Source organism: Bombina bombina, chromosome 3 (genome assembly GCF_027579735.1).
Source record: "Bombina bombina isolate aBomBom1 chromosome 3, aBomBom1.pri, whole genome shotgun sequence".
NCBI lineage: Eukaryota > Metazoa > Chordata > Amphibia > Anura > Bombinatoridae > Bombina > Bombina bombina.
The window spans coordinates 62,705,307-62,727,265 of NC_069501.1; the positions used below are offsets into that span (position 1 = coordinate 62,705,307).

Sequence of the window (21,959 nt, forward strand, 5' to 3'; positions counted from 1 at the left end):
TATATACACATATTAACCCATAAATATATATGTATTTAAGCATATACATACAGTGGGTCAAAAAAGTATTTAGTCAGCCACCAATTGTGCAAGTTCTCCCACTTAAGAAGATGAGAGAGGCCTGTAATTTTCATCATAGGTATACCTCAACTATGAGAGACAAAATGTGGAAACAAATCCAGAATATCACATTGTCTGTTTTGGAAAGAATTTATTTTTAAATTATGGTGGTAAATAAGTATTTGGTCAATATCAAAAGTTCATCTCAATACTTTGTTATATATCCTTTGTTGGCAATGACAGAGGTCAAATGTTTTCTGTAAGTCTTCACAAGGTTGTCACACACTGTTGCTGGTATGTTGGCCCATTCCTGCATGCAGATCTCCTCTAGAGCAGTGATGTTTTGGGGCTGTCGCTGGGCAACACAGACTTTCAACTCCCTCCAAAGGTTTTCTATGGGGTTGAGATCTGGAGAATGGCTAGGCCACTCCAGGACCTTGAAATGCTTCTTACGAAGCCACTCCTTCGTTGCCCGGGCGGTGTGTTTGGGATCATTGTCATGCTGAAAGACCCAGCCACGTTTCATCTTCAATGCCCTTGCTGATGGAAGGAGGTTTGCACTAAAAATCTCACGATACATGGCCCCTTTCATTCTTTCATGTACACGGATCAGTCGTCCTGTTCCCTTTGCAGAGAAACAGTCCCAAAGCATGATGTTTCCACCCCCACAGTAGGTATGGTGTTCTTTGGTTGCAACTCAGCATTCTCTCTCCTCCAAACATGAGTTGTGTTTATACCAAACAGTTCTACTTTGGTTTCATCTGACCATATGACATTCTCCCAATCCGCTTCTGGATCATCCAAATGCTTTCTAGCATACTTCAGACGGGCCCATTTAAATTTAAAGTTCACCTTTGAGTCACACAGCACACGTATTAACTATTTAGATCTCACTTTAACAGGTACACATGCCAGTGGCGTCTCTATGAGTGTCTATCGCAAGCCCATCTCAGGCAATACCCTGTTGCATGGCAACAGCAGCCATCCTAAACAAATGAGATTCGCTGTCGCGAAAGGACAATTCACTAGACTTAAGAGAAACTGTTCAGATAGATCTACCTACAACAAGGAAGCAGACATTCTGTCAGAAAGACTGCGTGAGAGAGGTTACCCCTTACATGATGTCTCAAGGGCAAAAAGGTCCCTTGAACAAACCGACAGGAAGATTCTATTACAAGACAAACCAACTAGTGTTCCTTCAAAATCTCCTCATGGAGTGTACTTTGTCACGCAATTCAGTGCTCAGTACAACAAAATATGCAACATAGTAAAAAAACACTTTGCCCTACTTGCTGCCGATGACAAATTGGTAAACACAGTAGATCAAGGTCTGAGATGCTCCTATAGGAAAAGCAGCACCCTGGGAGGCATTTTAGCACCTACTGAGCTCAAAAAAACTGAGACCAACCAAAGCTCGTGGTTGAGGCACTGCGGGATGTACAAGTGTGGCAGTAGACGCTGTAAACCCTGTGACTTTGTCCAGGTCACTAAAGACTTCACGTCTTATACTACTAGTCAAACTTTTGAGATTAAGTCTTGCCTCAATTGCACAGCCAGCAATGTAATATACCTTATCTCTTGCACTCAATGTCATCTGCAATATGTAGGACTTACCTCCAGAGATATGAATTCAAGACTCAGAGAACATTTGTCATCCTTTAATATAGGTAAAGCAACCACACCACTGGTGCTTCATTTTAATGGAAAACATAATAATGATCTTAGTTCATTCAGATGGTGTATTATTGAAAAAGTAGTTCTGCCTAGCAGAGGCGGCAACATCAGCCAACTACTGGCTAAAAGAGAGGCATTCTGGATGTTCAAACTGGACACCAGAATACCCAAAGGACTTAACTCCAGGTATGATCTAATAAATTACTGGGAATAATTACCAGTCTTTTGTTATCTTCCCTGGACCTAATTTCTTAACCTTAGACCCTTTCTCACACCTAGGGCCTCTTTTCTTTAACACTTATATCTACAAATAGTTAGACGTAGACCCCAATCATAGTCCCAATGGGACATAGTTCCTCTGAATCCCTTTATTTATTTATTCTGCATACACAGTTCATTGCTTATATTTAACCTATAGGGTTTTCCCAATGTTTATCATCTTTATTATTATTATTTATTTTTATATTTCTTCATTCCTTCAGTCCATCAGTTTAGAATCAAATATATACTGTTATTATTGTCCATTTCTGTACATACGACATCGTTGTCATATTTATATATAGCATATCTGTGTATTTTTTCTTGCATTTTCCTTTTTCTTGGTTTTAGGTCTTTAAATCACCTAATCTATAGGTACCAAGTATATAGCTCCGGATATGTACACTGTATTATTTGCTATTGATTATATCTATACTACAAGCACCGGCACTTTAAGATAACATTGTGCCTTTTTCATTTAATGTCCGTTTTTACACTACTTATGTCCAGACATATTCCACTCTCCAGCATTATACATTATTAGTTTAATACTATCTGTGTATAACATGTTTCTTCTTTCTAATTTAAAATGTATCTCTTTGTTTTGGTATCAGTTTTTTTACATATAGTAATCATGACACTTCCAAAAGCGGGCGGGTTGTTTTCTCTTTTAAAATTTTTTTAACCAATAAGAATCAACCTAAGGTGTTAAATGCACCTGTCAGGCCCAGCACCTGTATGCTATGACTAAGGCTCTATAGCCGAAACGCGTAAGCCCTAGTGCTGCGCCTGCAATTGTGTCTTCTTGTCTCTCCATGTATCGTTTTTAAAGATGAATAAATAAAATTTCGCTAAGTTTTAACCGGAGCATCCAGTACTCCTTTCTTTGCTGTCGCTGGGCAACACAGACTTTCAACTCCCTCCAAAGGTTTTCTATGGGGTTGAGATCTGGAGAATGGCTAGGCCACTCCAGGACCTTGAAATGCTTCTTACGAAGCCACTCCTTCGTTGCCCGGGCGGTGTGTTTGGGATCATTGTCATGCTGAAAGACCCAGCCACGTTTCATCTTCAATGCCCTTGCTGATGGAAGGAGGTTTGCACTAAAAATCTCACGATACATGGCCCCTTTCATTCTTTCATGTACACGGATCAGTCGTCCTGTTCCCTTTGCAGAGAAACAGTCCCAAAGCATGATGTTTCCACCCCCACAGTAGGTATGGTGTTCTTTGGTTGCAACTCAGCATTCTCTCTCCTCCAAACATGAGTTGTGTTTATACCAAACAGTTCTACTTTGGTTTCATCTGACCATATGACATTCTCCCAATCCGCTTCTGGATCATCCAAATGCTTTCTAGCATACTTCAGACGGGCCCAGAAATCTGCTGGCTTAAGCAGGTGGACACGTCTGGCACTGCAGGATCTGAGTCCCTGGCAGCGTAGTGTGTTACTGATGGTGGCCTTTGTTACGTTGGTCCCAGCTCTCTGCAGGTCATTCACTAGGTCCCCCCGTGTGGTTCTGGGATGTTTGCTCACCGTTCTTGTGATCATTTTGACCCCACGGATGAGATCTTGCGTGGAGACCCAGATCAAGGGAGATTATCAGTGGTCTTGTATGTCTTCCATTTTCTAATTATTGCTCCCACAGTTGATTTCTTCACACCAAGCTGCTTGCCTATTGCAGATTCAGTCTTCCCAGCCTGGTTCATTGTCTGGATTTGTTTCCACATTTTGTCTCTCATAGTTGAGGTATACCTATGATGAAAATTACAGGCCTCTCTCATCTTCTTAAGTGAGAGAACTTGCACAATTGGTGGCTGACTAAATACTTTTTTGCCCCACTGTATATATTTACAGGGAATACACAGTTTCCATAGAATGCAATGTAAAGGCACTTTTCAGTGCTATTTTTTCTAACACCCCTCAGTCGCCACTTTTAGCCCCATAACTGCTTTTTGCAGTTACTTTATTGAAACATAAAGATGCTACTTTTTACTAAAGATTACTACACTTAAATCTGGGGGCAATTGGGGGACACTTTGTGAATTTAACTCCAGCGAAGCAGCAGCAATGCACAACTAGGAGCTAGCTGAACATATCAATGACAAGAGGCATATGTGCATAGCCACAAATTGCCAACTAGCTCCCAGAAGTGCATTGCTGCTCCAGAGCCTATCCAGGTATGCTTTTCAACAAAGGAGAAAATTAAATACATTTGATAATTGAAAAGTCTCTTAAAATTGCATACTCTACACCAACTATGAAATGTTAATTTTCATTTTTATTTAACTTTAAGTACTTTTTAGGGAAGCACCTAGAAATGTTCAGCAGTCCTTATTCCCAGCAAATTGCATTTACTATATAGATCAATTTGCAATGCCCATTTGGCCTACTTGTAAAGTTTAGCATTAGGAAGCTGTGTCATTATGCTATATTTTTCTATGAAGAAAATGGCTTGTTTTTATTAATGTAAAACTAGACATTTATCTGTTATCTATTTTATTTTACGATTAGTCGTCCTAATATACTATATTAATTGTTACATATTACTGTTGCCCAGATTTCAGTCAGATTATATATATATACACACGTACAAATATAAGATTTATATCTGTCTGTCTGTCTATAGATATATCTATTTATCTATATATATATATATATATTTATATATATACTGTGTATATATTAACTGTGTATATACACTCACCGATTACTTTATTAGGTACACCTGTTCAATTGCTTGGTAACACAAATTGCTAATCAGCCAATCACATGGCAGCAACTCAATGCCTTTAGGCATCTAGTCGTGGTGAAGACGACTTGCTGAAGTTCAAACTGAGCATCAGACTGGGGAAGAAAGGGGATTTAAGTTACTTTGAATGTGGCATGGTTGTTGGTGCCAGATGGGCTGGTCTGAGTATTTAAAAAACTGCTGATCTACTGGGATTTTCACGCACAACCATCGCTAGGGTTTATAGAGAATTGTCTGAAAAAGAGAAAATATCCAGTGAATGACAGTTGTGTGGACGAAAATCACTTGTTGATGTCAGAGGAGTATGGACAGACAGGTTCAAGATGATAGAAAGGCAACAGTAACTCAAATAATCACTTGTTATAACCAAGGTATGCAGAATACCATCTCTGAATGCACAACACCTTGAAGCAGATGGGCTACAGCAGCAGAAGACAACACCGGGTGCCACTCCTGTCACCTAAGAACTGGAAACTGAGGCTACAATTTGCACAGGCTCACTAAAATTAGACAATAGAAGATTGGAAAAACGTTCCCTGGTCTGATGAGTCTCGATTACAGCTGCAATATTCAGATGGTAGGGTCAGAATTTGATCTAATCAACATGAAAGCATAGATCCATCCTGCCTTTTATCAACAGGTCAGGCTGGTTCTGGTGGATACTTCAAGCAGGATAATGCACCATGTCAAAAGGAGGTCCAAACCGGTACTAGCAAGGTGTACCTAATAAAGTACTGGTGAGTGTATATTTACTATATATATATATATATATATATATATATATATATATATATATATATATAGTAACTCACAAAAGTGAGAACACCCCTCACATTTTTGTAAATATTTTATTATATCTTTTCATGTGACAACACTGAAAAAAATGACACCTTGCTACAATTTAAAGTAGTGAGTGTGCATCCTGTATAACAGTGTGAATTTGCTGTCCCCTCAAAATAACTCAACACACAGCCATTAATGTCAAACCGTTGGCAACAAAAGTAAGTACACCCTTAAGTGGAAATGTCCAAACTGGGCCCAATTAGCCATTTTTACTCCCCAGTGTCATGTGACTCATTAGTGTTACAAGGTCTCAGTTGTGAATGGGGAGCAGGTGTGTTAAATTTGGTGTTATCGCTCTTACACTCTCTTATAAAGGTCACTGAAAGTTCAACATGGCACCTCATGGCAAAGAACTCTCTGAAGATCTGAAAAAAGGAATTGTTGCTCTACATAAAGATGGCCTAGGCTATAAGAAGATTGCCTAGACCCTGAAAATGAGCTGCAGCATGGTGGGCAAGACCATACAGTGGTTTCACAGGACAGGTTCCACTCAGAACATGCCTCGACATGGTTGACCAAAGAAATTGAGTGCACGTGCTCAGCGTCATATTCAGAGGTTTTCTTTGTGAAATAGACGTATGAGTGCTGCCAGCATTGCTGCAGAGTTTGGAGGGGTGGGGGGTCAACCTGTCAGCGCTCAGACCATACTCTGCACACTGCATCAAATTGGTCTGCATGTCTGTCCTCCCAGAAGGAAGCCTCTTCTAAAAATGATGCACAAGAAAGCTTGTAAACATTTTGCTGAAGACAAGCAGATTAAGGAGATGGATTACTGGAACCATGTCCTGTGGTCCGGTGAGACCAAGATAAACTTATTTGGTTCAGATGGTGTCAAGCGTGTGTGGCAGCAACCAGGTGAGGAGTACAAAGACAAGTGTATCTTGCCTAGTCAAGCATAATGGTGGGAGTGTCATGGTCTGGGCCAGCATTAGTGCTGCCGGCACTGGGGAGCTACAGTTCATTGAGGGAACCATGAATGCCTACATGTACTGTGATATACTGAAGCAGAGCATGCCCCCCTCCCTTTGGAGACTGGGCCGCAGGGTAGTATTCCAACATGATAACGACCCCAAACACACCTCCAAAACGACCACTGCCTTACTAAAGAAGCTGATGGTAAAGGTGATGGACTTGCCAAGCATGTCTCCAGACCTAAACCCTATTGAGCATCTGTGGGGCATCCTCAAATGGAAGGTGGGGAAGCGCTCCTTGATGTCGTAATGGGGGAGTGGAATAGGACTCCAGTGGCAACCTGTAAAGCTCTGGTGAACTCCATGCTCAAGAGGGGTAAGGCAGTGCTGCAAATTGATGGTGGCCACACAAAATATTTCCACTTAGGGGTGTACTTACTTTTGTTGCCATTAATGGCTGTGTGTTGAGTTATTTTGAGGGGGCAGCAAATTTACACTGTTATACAGGCTGTACACTCACTACTTTACATTGAAGCAAAGTATCATTTCTTCAGTGTTGTCTCATAAAAAAATATAATAAAATATTTAGAAAAATGTGAGGGGTGTACTCACTTTTGTGAGATACTGTGTGTGTATATATATATATATATATATATATATATATACACATACTGTATATATATATATATATATATATATATATATATACTGTAAAAATGTGAGGGGTGTACTCACTTTTGTGAGATACTGTATATATATATATATATATATATATATATACACACATACTGTATCTATATATATATATATATATATAAAAAAAACACAAACATACACACAGATAATAGCAAAAGGCTCATTTCACAATAAATATGAGCATACTATCAAGGCAGTACTATCTAGCAAGTGGTGTATATTTCTCTGTCACACATTGTCCCTTGCCACATGCACAGCAATAAAGATTTGATACCTAATTTCATTAGGGATTTCATCCTCTTCTTCCTTATGTTTGTTCCTCCAGTAGACCAAGCACACAGCTACGACAACTAAACAAATGATTAACACCAGCACGCCTGCCGCAATAGCTCCGGCAATAAGTCCCACGCTTTGGTGCTGAGCTACGGAAAGAAATCAGAGACTTGAAACCTAACATTGAAAATTATTATTCAGGTTAATCAAATAAATAAATAACATTTGTGGTTTGTATAATAAAAGCACTAAGAGGATTATATAACACAAAGGGTCACATTTTTATTTAAAGATCTGTTAGGCTAAGTTTTCTCAGGTGCCTTCTTGCCATTTTTCCTCTTTGTTTCCAGCGGTATTAAATAAGCATGCACTCTTACTCTATCTGTCTCTCTGTCTGTCTCTCTATAGCTCTCTATCATGTAGCTAGCCCCCCACCCAGCCCTTGGGCCCCGGTGGCACAGCACCTGCTGCATAAATGGTAGTTCCAACCCCTGATCCTTTCTATATATCTACTCTGTCACCTACTGTATCTGTCTATATCTATCTAGCTACTGTATCTATCTGTCTGTCTATCTATCATCTATCTATCAATCATCTATCTGTCTACAGTACCTACTTATCATATACTATAGGTCCCTAGATTTAGCAAGCAGTAGAGGACCTACTCAATAGAGGGCCCAGGTGCAAAATATTTTTAGGGCCCCCCCAAAGGTAACTCAGTAGTAGCAATACCAATAATATAGATAGATGATACAAAAATAAATAGATGCAACCTAATTAAAGGTTCCCTGCATTAGATTGTACACATTCTACACACACCTATGTATAGACTGGCTACTATGGGGCCAACAATGGAAGTTCCACCCCTGCAGCCACAAAATAGCTTTACTGGAACTTATTTTGCTACAGAAGTAAGAAAATAATTTGTATCACACAAGCTGCCAAGCAGGTGTCCCATGAGCACTCTGAACCATAGGTAGTTGTTTAGTTTGTTTAATTAGACATCTGACTTTATAATGTAGGATGTGTCTTCATTGCAAAATGTAGGGTTCTTTATATATAAATGTTTACTTTATTTTTTCAAGTGTAACATACTTGCATGATATGTAATTGTTATGTACAAATAATGTACAGTCGAAGAATAGAACAAACTGCTTATTGAGCAGGTTTCATACACACTCGTCAGGCTCCTGAGGACCTCATCATTAAGTCTATGTTAGAAATCCATTGAGGGACATCCAAATCCCTGTAGAATAAAACAGTGGGCCCTGGATTGAGAGCACAAATGTGAACTTACCTTCATGAAGATAACTCATAATTCCTTGTTATGAATGACTCAAATCCATCAAAATAAATGCTTCATATTGATGCTGCCATGAATTCCTTCAATAACAGCTCTTAACTGGCTATGAACATCTCTGCAGCCAATCCAGAGCTGATACAGAAGTAATTCAGGAAAGTGAACATGTATTGATCATTGGTAGTGCTTACAAAAGAAGATGTCTTCCTGAAGGTAAGTACCATCTGTAAGTTTTCTAATCAGTGCCCATGTCATGGCATTAGTTAGTATTCACACTCATGTGCCCACTTGACTGTGATATTATCAAAACTATAAATTATACTATTATAAACACTGCAACAGGATTGCAGCCTGGTCTAAAAGTGATAATTGAAATCAGAAGTGATTTAGTTTTGTGGACCCACAAAATAGAGGAGCAAAAATTGTGGACATTGTTAGGAAATGTATTATTATTTATGTTTTTCATAGTCATACATTTGGATGCTTAGCTTACGGCTTCTAGATTATTGATGTGTGGCCCCTGTATGTTAGGAAGTTGGCTATCACTGGTCTTATGAATGTAAAGTATTAATATTAGGGAATGCAAGAATAAGTGGCATATGCTGTATGAAATGACAGAAGAGATTTCATAAATTCTGTGATGCATATAGAGGAACAACAGTGCATATGTATTTAATCATTTTAGAAAGTTCTCATGGCTGTAGGGTCAGCTGACAAGGATACCACATGGCTATAATATAATAATATAATATGATGTAATATAGAATAATATACTAATAATAATAATAATAATATGTAAATGTATAAACTGCTAAGCAATAAAACCAATAGTATTTTTCTATATTGATTATTTTGCAATAAAGCATGTGTCCATACACTTCCCATCAAGCCTGGACAATACGGCAGAGTGAGGATAAACTATTGGCTGAAGGGGCGGGGTTAAGATGGGTCAGGGTGTGGCTTGTCCAATCAGGGGTGAGGCTGGGCAGTACTCAGTTTTATTTTGCAAAACTGAGCATTCATTAGGAAGGTTTAATGGAGAGACACAGCAGCGAAACATGGACAATATCGCAAAATATGGGACATTTGGGAACTCTCCAAGGAAAATACAAAAAAACATGAAGTTTGGGATGCACAGTTCAGTTTTATAATCTTATTTTAACGATAACTTACGTGCAACAACCTGAAGGTCTAAAAGGCAGGTACTTGTTCCCATGAGGTTGGATGACACACACTGGTAACGTCCTGAGGATGCCGTGCTTATATTTCTCAGCAAAATTGTCCCCTGAAATTGATCTGTAAAGAACATTTATAAATGTATATGCGCAAAATTTATTTTACAGTAGGATAATATCACTAATTCATATATAGTAGAAACTAATTAAAGACATATAGATACAATATGTATATATTATTCTAACAATATCTTTACATATTCATTTAAGAACTCATCCTATTAAGTACCTACACAAATCATAGGTTTTTTTTTCTTTGTTTGTTTGATTTGTTTTTTTCTTCCTTAGTTTTTTAATACTTGGGTGATATTTGTCATATTCCTTTGTCAGTGTCACTGAATGGAAATCGGTTTAAATTGATACAAAAACAGAGAAACTGCTACAGGCACCTAATTTATTCATATTTATAATGCTATATAGTTTATCAATAAAGGTAGTTATTCCAAATGAATAATGTTGATTTTCTTAATGATTTCAGTGTAATGTTTTATTATGATATGCATAAGATAATAGGTTCTAATAAAATAAATAAAAAGTTTATGATATTGTAAATGTAACTTCTTGTACAGTATTTTTACCCAAGGTTATAAAATTGTTTATGTCTTATAACCACTCTCAATGGCGCCAATATTGTACTTGTGTTTTAGCGCAAGGTTTTTGCTAATTACTCATGATGTAATGCCAAAGGAATGTTTAAAAGGGTATAAATACCCCTTCCCTTAACTCATAAGGGGGCAGAAAATATTATCTGAACCAAAATGCTGTCAAGACTGTCTAGTATGGTATAATATTTATTTATAAGCAATCATGATTAAACTATTGTAACTCTGCAACATTGGATTCATATTTTTACATTTTCATTGTATTTATTTAGCAAAATACATTTTTCTTTTTGTAATTCTATACTGCATATTTGTACAATAATATATATATATATATATATATATATATATATACAGTGTATATATATATATATATATATATATATATTTATACTTTTTTGCACGCCTTTTTCTATATATATTGTACTCATAAGATATGAGACCATGTTTACTTATAAAATATTAGAGGTAGGTGCCTGGAATTTAAAATTCAGAATAACCTTTCTCTAAGGCATTATAAGGGGGAAAAGATATAAATTGTTACAAAACAAACCCAAGCTGAATTATAATATTTACAGGCCATATGTCAAAAAGATATTAATTCAGAAGTGCCTACACCTCCCTAGAACCATCACTGATAGTGGGGTAGGGGTCGGAAGGGCTTCTTTAGAGTTTAGAGCTGGACAAACTGAACCACTACTGCACATGCTCAGAATGCTGTGGTTATTGGCATGTGCATGTGCATTGTACTTTCCACCTTGCCAACATGCATCACTCAGCCGATGCAGCCTCTGATTGGTTTATTGCTCTGTCATATTTATTTTTTCTTTTTAAAATCTTATTTTACGGGGGCAGGAATATGTCATTCAAGAAAAGTAAATGTCTATATGATTTCTGGGACAAGTACATAGACAAACAATTTTTTTAACTTAACATATTTAGTTTACACATAAGGCACTTCAAGTGATTCATTTAATTGCACCAATTTCATGTCCATTTAAACTACTTCTAATACTGATTAATATATAGATTGCAGGACAGAGAAAGTAGGCACGCTAATTTCTAAATCATAACACCATAATAAATGCAGGGGGGAATTCTATTTCAGATAAAGAATACGCTCTAATACAAGGTCATGAACTGAAAGAAGAGCAATTAAATCTTACAATTAATTGTAGAATTTTATTTCCCACCAAGCCTTTTTTTCAATTACTCTGAATGAAGTCCAGAAGATTGGCTATGAACTGCACTCACAAACCCTCCTCTCCTAACTCGTGTCAAGTGGGAAAGAATAATGTCAGATTGAATCATTACACACTGAACCATTTGTATGATTTATGATTCACACAAACTCATTAATTTTCCGGTCTGCAAACTGAGTCTTTGTCAGCATGTTCTAGACAACCGAAGTAGAAAACTGGACAACATATTAATAGTAACAAGTCCTGCACTCTAACACAATCACACCCACATACACACACAAATAAAATATATACACATACATAAACACACAAATAAAATATATACACATACATAAACACACAAATAAAATATATACACATACATAAACACACAAATAAAATATATAAACATACATAAACAAACACACACACACATACAATATATACACATACATACACAAACACACACACACACAAATACAATATATACACATACATACACAAACACACACACACATACAATATATACACATACATACACAAACACACACACACACACATACAATATATACACATACATACACAAACACACACACACATACAATATATACACATACATACACAAACACATACACACACAAATACAATATATACACATACATACACAAACACACACACACATACAATATATACACATACATACACAAACACAATATATACACATACATACACAAACACATACACACACAAATACAATATATACACATACATACACAAACACATACACACACAAATAAAATATATACACATACATACACAAACACATACACACACAAATAAAATATATACACATACATACACAAACACATACACACACACATACAATATATACACATACATACACAAACACATACACACACACAAATACAATATATACACATACATACACAAACACATACACACACACATACAATATATACACATACATACACAAACACATACACACACACATACAATATATACACATACATACACACACAAACAATATATACACATACATACACACAAATAAAATATATACATACACACACACATACAATATATACACATACACACACACATACAATATATACACATACATACACAAACACATACACACACACATACAATATATACACATACATACACAAACACATACACACACAAATACAATATATACACATACATACACAAACACATGCACACACAAATACAATATATACACATACATACACAAACGCATACACACACAAATACAATATATAGACATACATACACAAACACATACACACACAAATACAATATATACACATACATACACAAACACATACACACACACATACAATATATACACATACATACACAAACACATACACACACAAATACAATATATACACATACATACACAAACACATACACACACACATACAATATATACACATACATACACAAACACATACACACACACATACAATATATACACATACATACACAAACACATACACACACAAATACAATATATACACATACATACACAAACACATACACACACAAATACAATATATACACATACATACACAAACGCATACACACACAAATACAATATATACACATACATACACAAACGCATACACACACAAATACAATATATACACATACATACACAAACGCATACACACACAAATACAATATATACACATACATACACAAACACATACACACACAAATACAATATATACACATACATACACAAACACATACACACACAAATACAATATATACACATACATACACAAACACATACACACACACAAATACAATATATACACATACATACACAAACACATACACACACACACATACAATATATACACATACATACACACACACATACACACACACACAAATACAATATATACACATACATACACAAACACATACACACACAAATACAATATATACACATACATACACAAACACATACACACACAAATACAATATATACACATACATACACAAACACATACACACACAATATATACACATACATACACACACAAACAATATATACACATACATACACACAAATAAAATATATACATACAAATAAAATATATACACATACATACACAAACACATACACACACAAATACAATATATACACATACATACACACACAAATAAAATATATACACATACATACACAAACACATACACACACAAATAAAATATATACACATACATACACAAACACATACACACACAAATAAAATATATACACATACATACACAAACACATACACACACAAATACAATATATACACATACATACACAAACACATACACACACACACATACAATATATACACATACATACAAAAACACATACACACACAAATACAATATATACACATACATACACAAACACATACACACACAAATACAATATATACACATACATACACAAACACATACACACACAAATACAATATATACACATACATACACAAACACATACACACACACAAATACAATATATACACATACATACACAAACACATACACACACAAATACAATATATACACATACATACACAAACACATACACACACAAATACAATATATACACATACATACAAAAACACATACACACACAAATACAATATATACACATACATACACAAACACATACACACACAAATACAATATATACACATACATACACAAACACATACACACACAAATACAATATATACACATACATACACAAACACATACACACACACACAAATACAATATATACACATACATACACAAACACATACACACACAAATACAATATATACACATACATACACAAACACATACACACACACAAATAAAATATATACACATACATACACAAACACATACACACACAAATACAATATATACACATACATACACAAACACATACACACACAAATACAATATATACACATACATACACACACACATACACACACAAATACAATATATACACATACATACACAAACACATACACACACAAATACAATATATACACATACATACACACACACATACACACACAAATACAATATATACACATACATACACAAACACATACACACACAAATACAATATATACACATACATACAAAAACACATACACACACACACATACAATATATACACATACATACACACACAAACAATATATACACATACATACACAAACACATACACACACAAATACAATATATACACATACATACACAAACACATACACACACAAATACAATATATACACATACATACACAAACACATACACACACACATACAATATATACACATACATACACACACAAACAATATATACACATACATACACACAAATAAAATATATACATACAAATAAAATATATACACATACATACACACACATACAAATAATATATATACACATACAAACACTCAAATAAAATATATACACATACATACACACACATACAAATAATATATATACACATACAAACACACAAATAAAATATATACACATACATTCACATACACACACAAACAATATATATAGACATACATACACACACATACACACACAAATAAAATATATACACATACATACACACAAAAATAATTTATATACACAAACATACACACACAAATAAAATATATATACGCATACAAACACACACACAAATAAAATATATACACACACACACACATAAAATATATACACATTTATACACACACAAAAATAAAATATATACACATACATACACACACATACACACAAAAATAAAATATATACACATACATAAACACACAAATAAAATATATACACATACATACACACACAAATAATATATATACACATACATATACACACATACACACACAAATAATATATATACACACATACATACACACAAACACACACATACACACAGATAATATATATAAACATTCATACACACACAAATAATATATATACACATAGATACACACAAACACACACATACACACACAGATAATAAATATACACATTCATACACACACACAAATAATATATGTACACATACAAATAATATATATACACATACATACACACATACACACACAGATAATAAATATACACATTCATACACACACAAATAATATATGTACACACACAAATAATATATATACACATACATACACACAAACACACACATACACACACAGATAATATATATACACATTCATACACACACACACAAATAATACAGGGAGTGCAGAATTATTAAGCAAGTTGTATTTTTGAGGATTAATTTTATTATTGAACAACAACCATGTTCTCAATGAACCCAAAAAACTCATTAATATCAAAGCTGAATAGTTTTGGAAGTAGTTTTTAGTTTGTTTTTAGTTATAGCTATTTTAGGGGATATCTGTGTGTGCAGGTGACTATTACTGTGCATAATTATTAGGCAACTTAACAAAAAACAAATATATACCCATTTCAATTATTTATTTTTACCAGTGAAACCAATATAACATCTCAACATTCACAAATATACATTTCTGACATTCAAAAACAAAACAAAAACAAATCAGTGACCAATATAGCCACCTTTCTTTTCAAGGACACTCAAAAGCCTGCCATCCATGGATTCTGTCAGTGTTTTGATCTGTTCACCATCAACATTGCGTGCAGCAGCAACCACAGCCTCCCAGACATTGTTCAGAGAGGTGTACTGTTTTCCCTCCTTGCAAATCTCACATTTGATGATGGACCACAGGTTCTCAATGGGGTTCAGATCAGGTGAACAAGGAGGCCATGTCATTAGATTTTCTTCTTTTATACCCTTTCTTGCCAGCCACGCTGTGGAGTACTTGGACGCGTGTGATGGAGCATTGTCCTGCATGAAAATCATGTTTTTCTTGAAGGATGCAGACTTCTTCCTGTACCACTGCTTGAAGAAGGTGTCTTCCAGAAACTGGCAGTAGGACTGGGAGTTGAGCTTGACTCCATCCTCAACCCGAAAAGGCCCCACAAGCTCATCTTTGATGATACCAGCCCAAACCAGTACTCCACCTCCACCTTGCTGGCGTCTGAGTCGGACTGGAGCTCTCTGCCCTTTACCAATCCAGCCACGGGCCCATCCATCTGGCCCATCAAGACTCACTCTCATTTCATCAGTCCATAAAACCTTAGAAAAATCAGTCTTGAGATATTTCTTGGCCCAGTCTTGACGTTTCAGCTTGTGTATCTTGTTCAGTGGTGGTCGTCTTTCAGCCTTTCTTACCTTGGCCATGTCTCTGAGTATTGCACACCTTGTGCTTTTGGGCACTCCAGTGATGTTGCAGCTCTGAAATATGGTCAAACTGGTGGCAAGTGGCATCTTGGCAGCTGCACGCTTGACTTTTCTCAGTTCATGGGGAGTTATTTTGCGCCTTGGTTTTTCCACACGCTTCTTGCGACCCTGTTGACTGTTTTGAATGAAACGCTTGATTGTTCGATGATCACGCTTCAGAAGCTTTGCAATTTTAAGAGTGCTGCATCCCTCTGCAAGATATCTCACTATTTTTGACTTTTCTGAGCCTGTCAAGTCCTTCTTTTGACCCATTTTGCCAAAGGAAAGGAAATTGCCTAATAATTATGCACACCTGATATAGGGTGTTGATGTCATTAGACCACACCCCTTCTCATTACAGAGATGCACATCACCTAATATGCTTAATTGGTAGTAGGCTTTTGAGCCTATACAGCTTGGAGTAAGACAACATGCATAAAGAGGATGATGTGGTCAAAATACTCATTTGCCTAATAATTCTGTACTCCCTGTATATGTACACATACAAATAATATATATACACATACATACACACATACACACACAGATAATATATATACACATTCATACACACACACAAATAATATATGTACACATACAAATAATATATATACACATACATATGCACACACATACACACACAAATAATATATATACACATATATACACACACATACACACACAAATAATATATGTAATATACACATACATACACACACACATAATAATGTTGCTGTTTGAGCAGGTTAGCATAGTAAGATATTTGGGCATGTTGTTTTTTTCATGTTGAGCACTAAAACTTTACTGAAGTTTTTATTCACCTGATTCCGCTTTTTGACAATTGATCGATGAGATGTGAATAAAATAAAGGGAATTCTAGTATACAAATAAAACACTCTGTATTCCAATAAAACATGCCAGTGTAACAAATTCCCTTTTTTTTTTTACTATGGGTTAGATTACACGTGGTGCAGTAATAATTTTTTGCTTAAGCGAAATCTCTGCCTTGATTATCATTTTTACGCTAGACTTGTTGTACTCGCATTACAAGTTCCAAAAACGTATTTTGCGCCAGCATTAACCTGAATGATGCAAAAAAACTAATTGAATCTGGGTTGTGCTTGCTGATTGGTGGCTAAATGTAGCTTAGATTCTTGCTTTTCAAATAAAGATAGCAAGAGAATGAAGAAAAAATGATAATAGGAGTAAATTAGAAAGTTGCTTAAAATTGCATTCTCTATCGCAATCATGAAGGAAAAAAATTGGGTTTAGTATCCCTTTAACCAACCATGCACCAGTCACTTGTTTGGCACAGAAATGGTTAACAGACCCTTTCCACCTTAACATAATTGTCCCAGTCTAGCCACTCCCACCAAGCCTGTGACTTAGTTCAATGGATGCAAGGGTTAGCAACACTCTCTTGTCTGTTTTAGACTTAGAAAAATTACCAAATTCCCTTTTAATGCTACCCACACTAAACTAACTCAAAGCTGCCACCACTTAAGATTTATTATATGGGAAATCTACCAAATTAAAATCCCAGAATACAATTTATCAAAAATGTATCTACAAAAACCCCCACAGTATTAATACTACCAGTCTCTTTCAGTAACGTGGTTCAAATATTAGACAATAGCAAAAATAAAGGAAGATTTATTATGATCAAAAGAGAAAATCAGTCACAGTGCATCCTTAAGAAAAAGATGTTAACAAACAAAATTATACACAAGCAAACAGTTTTTAAAATAAAAAAGGTGAAATAACAACCTAATAACTTTACCCCAAAAATATAGTTTCTGCTTCCAGTGAGATGGATTAGAGAATCGTCAAAATACGCTGTAGCAGACAGCCTCCCATGTAAAAATGACAAATACATAAGAAAATCATCTCTGGTTCCTAAGATAGCCCATCTGGGGGGGGGGTAAAATAATCCACCCCAGCTTTTATAACCTTACATTCACCTAGATTTAGAGTTTTGCGGCCAAAGGGGTGCGTTAGCTATGCGTGCTTTTTTCTGGCCGCACCTTTTAAATACCGCTGGTATTTAGAGTTCACAGAATGGCTGCGTTAGGCTCCAAAAAAGGAGCGTATAACATATTTACCGCAACTGCAACTCTCGATACCAGCGGTGCTTACGGACGCGGCCAGCTTCAAAAACGTGCTCGTGCACGATTCCCCCATAGGAAACAATGGGGCATTTTGAGCTGAAAAAAAACACCTGCAAAAAAAGCAGCGTTAAGCTCCTAACGCGGCCCCATTGTTTCCTATGGGGAAACACTTCCTAAGTCTGCACCCCGAGTCTAAACACCCCTAACCTTACACTTATTAACCCCTAATCTGCCGCCCCCGCTATCGCTGATCCCTGCATATTTTTTTTAACCCCTAATCTGCCGCTCCGTACACCGCCACCACCTACATTATACCTATGTACCCCTAATCTGCTGCCCCTAACACCGCTGACCCCTATATTATATTTATTAACCCCTAATCTGCCCCCCACAACGTCGCCGCCAGCTACCTACAATAATTAACCCCTAATCTGCCGACCGCACCTCACCGCTACTATAATAAAATTATTAACCCCTAATCCGCCTCACTCCCGCCTCAATAACCCTATAAGAAATAGTATTAACCCCTAATCTGCCCTCCCTAACATCGCCGACACCTAACTTCAATTATTAACCCCTAATCTGCCGACCGGAGCTCACCGCTACTATAATAAATGTATTAACCCCTAAAGCTAAGTCTAAACCTTACACTAACACCCCCCTAAATTAAATAAATTATTCCTATTTAAAGCTAAATACTTACCTGTAAAATAAATCCTAATATAGCTACAATATAACGAATAATTAGATTGTTGCTATTTTAGGATTAATATTTATTTTACAGGCAATTTTGTATTTATTTTAACCAGGTACAATAGCTATTAAATAGTTAAGAACTATTTAATAGCTAAAATAGTTAAAATAATTACAAAATTACCTGTAAAATAAATCCTAACCTAAGTTACAATTAAACCTAACACTACACTATCAATAAATAAATTAAATAAAATACCTACAATTACCTACAATTAAACCTAACACTACACTATCAATAAATTAATTAAATACAATACCTACAAATAAATACATTTAAATAAACTAACTAAAGTACAAAAAATAAAAAAGAACTAAGTTACAAAAAATAAAAAAATATTTACAAACATTAGAAAAATATTACAACAATTTTAAACTAATTACACTTACTGTAAGCCCCCTAATAAAATAACAAAGACCCCCTGTGGCAAACCTAGCCAATTCTGGACTATAACGTAAGAAAGGTTGTCTGTGACAGACCCTTCGGTCAGGACTGAAAGTGTTAACTTTATTTTCTAACCACAAGTGGCTGGCTCCAGCTACAATCTAATGCTTAGCATTCTATTGTTTGATCACCCCCAGAGAGAAACGCCTAAGTGATAAGGAGAGTCAAGAGTGTCCTGTGGTTGAAGTGTTTAAGTAATATAATCCTATTGTATCATGTCAAGGGCGCTTCTCCCTTTTATCTAATGTACAACATTCTTTCCACCCCCATCTGGGGGGGGGGGGGGTCAAAAACCTGTATAAATCTGTATGCTGCCTTCAAATAAAGTGTCATTCTGTTTTAAAACCTGAAAACTGGCTGGGTTGTGAATTGCTGATTCCCTATGCAGGACATTGTTCCCTGGTGTTAACCCTTGGTATTCGGTTGGTACCGTTACAATTGGTGGCAAGCGACGGAATGAACCTTATCGCCCAGAAGAGCAACTACACAAGCCAGTAACCTCAGGAAGAGGGGGATTACTACAATACTGACTAAGATGGAAGGAGTACCAGGGACCGAAGTGAATGGAGATGGATTATTCTAAGCTAAAGAGACAAACGTAAAAGGAACTGCTAGAAGCCAGGGGAAAGATAGGCAGCAGCAAACCCAAGGCTATATTAATTGCTGAGCTGATGGAGGGAGACAGAGCTCGCAGCGCTACGCCTCCAGCAGCCATGGAGGAGACCCTATACCAGAGGGAAATGAGGACCAGGCTGGAATTTTTACCCCAACCTGTACCACGGGATATGCTATCCGTGGTAATGGCAGATGTGCAGGAGTACGTGATGGCACACAGTCCGCGGAATGCATCCTCCCGAGCAGAATCCATTTTGGACGCACTCAGCAACCCAGTAAGACCCAAAATCCCATACCATGCATTTAAAATGTTTTGTGAGGAGAAGGATGAGATTGATGGGTATTTACAGGATTTTGAGAGACTGTGCGAGTTACATGATTTGGAGCAGTCCGTATGGGTGCCGGTGCTAGCAGGCAAGCTAGCCGGTAGGGCAGCGGAAGCGTATCGCGCTGTACCCAGGGAGGACAGCAAGGATTACGCTAAAGTGAAGAGAGCGATCTTGGAAAGATATGCCATTACCTCAGAGGCATACCGGCGCAAGTTTAGAGGCCTGCGCAAGCCAGAAAGAGATTCCCATGCAGAGTGGGCCCACAAGCTGGATCAAGCATCTCAGGGGTGGATACAGGCCAGCCAAGCTACCACCATGGAAGAATTGCGACAACTGATGCTGTTGGAGCAATTCTTTAACGGCTTGTCCCCAGAAGCCCAAGAATGGGTGAGAGATCGAAAACCCCTCACCTTAACCGAAGCAGCCAGATTAGCAGACCAGCATTTTGATGCCAGGAGGCACCATGGACTACAGCCTAACAACGGACGGGCTAATATACAATGCCACACCTGCAAGCAGTGGGGACATATGG

General features: G+C 36.4%; 1 protein-coding gene across 1 annotated transcript in view; it reads right to left on the reverse strand.

The window, feature by feature from the left end:
• The window catches only part of IGSF11 (immunoglobulin superfamily member 11), a 293,205-nt gene that overhangs the window by 1,101 nt on the left and 270,145 nt on the right, over positions 1-21,959 (reverse strand). The window contains exons 5-6 of the mRNA XM_053705844.1: positions 9,938-10,060; positions 7,466-7,613 (exon numbers count right to left, since the gene is read on the reverse strand). Of these exons, the coding sequence (XP_053561819.1) occupies positions 7,466-7,613; positions 9,938-10,060 (271 nt within the window). The remainder of the gene's footprint in view (positions 1-7,465; positions 7,614-9,937; positions 10,061-21,959) is intronic.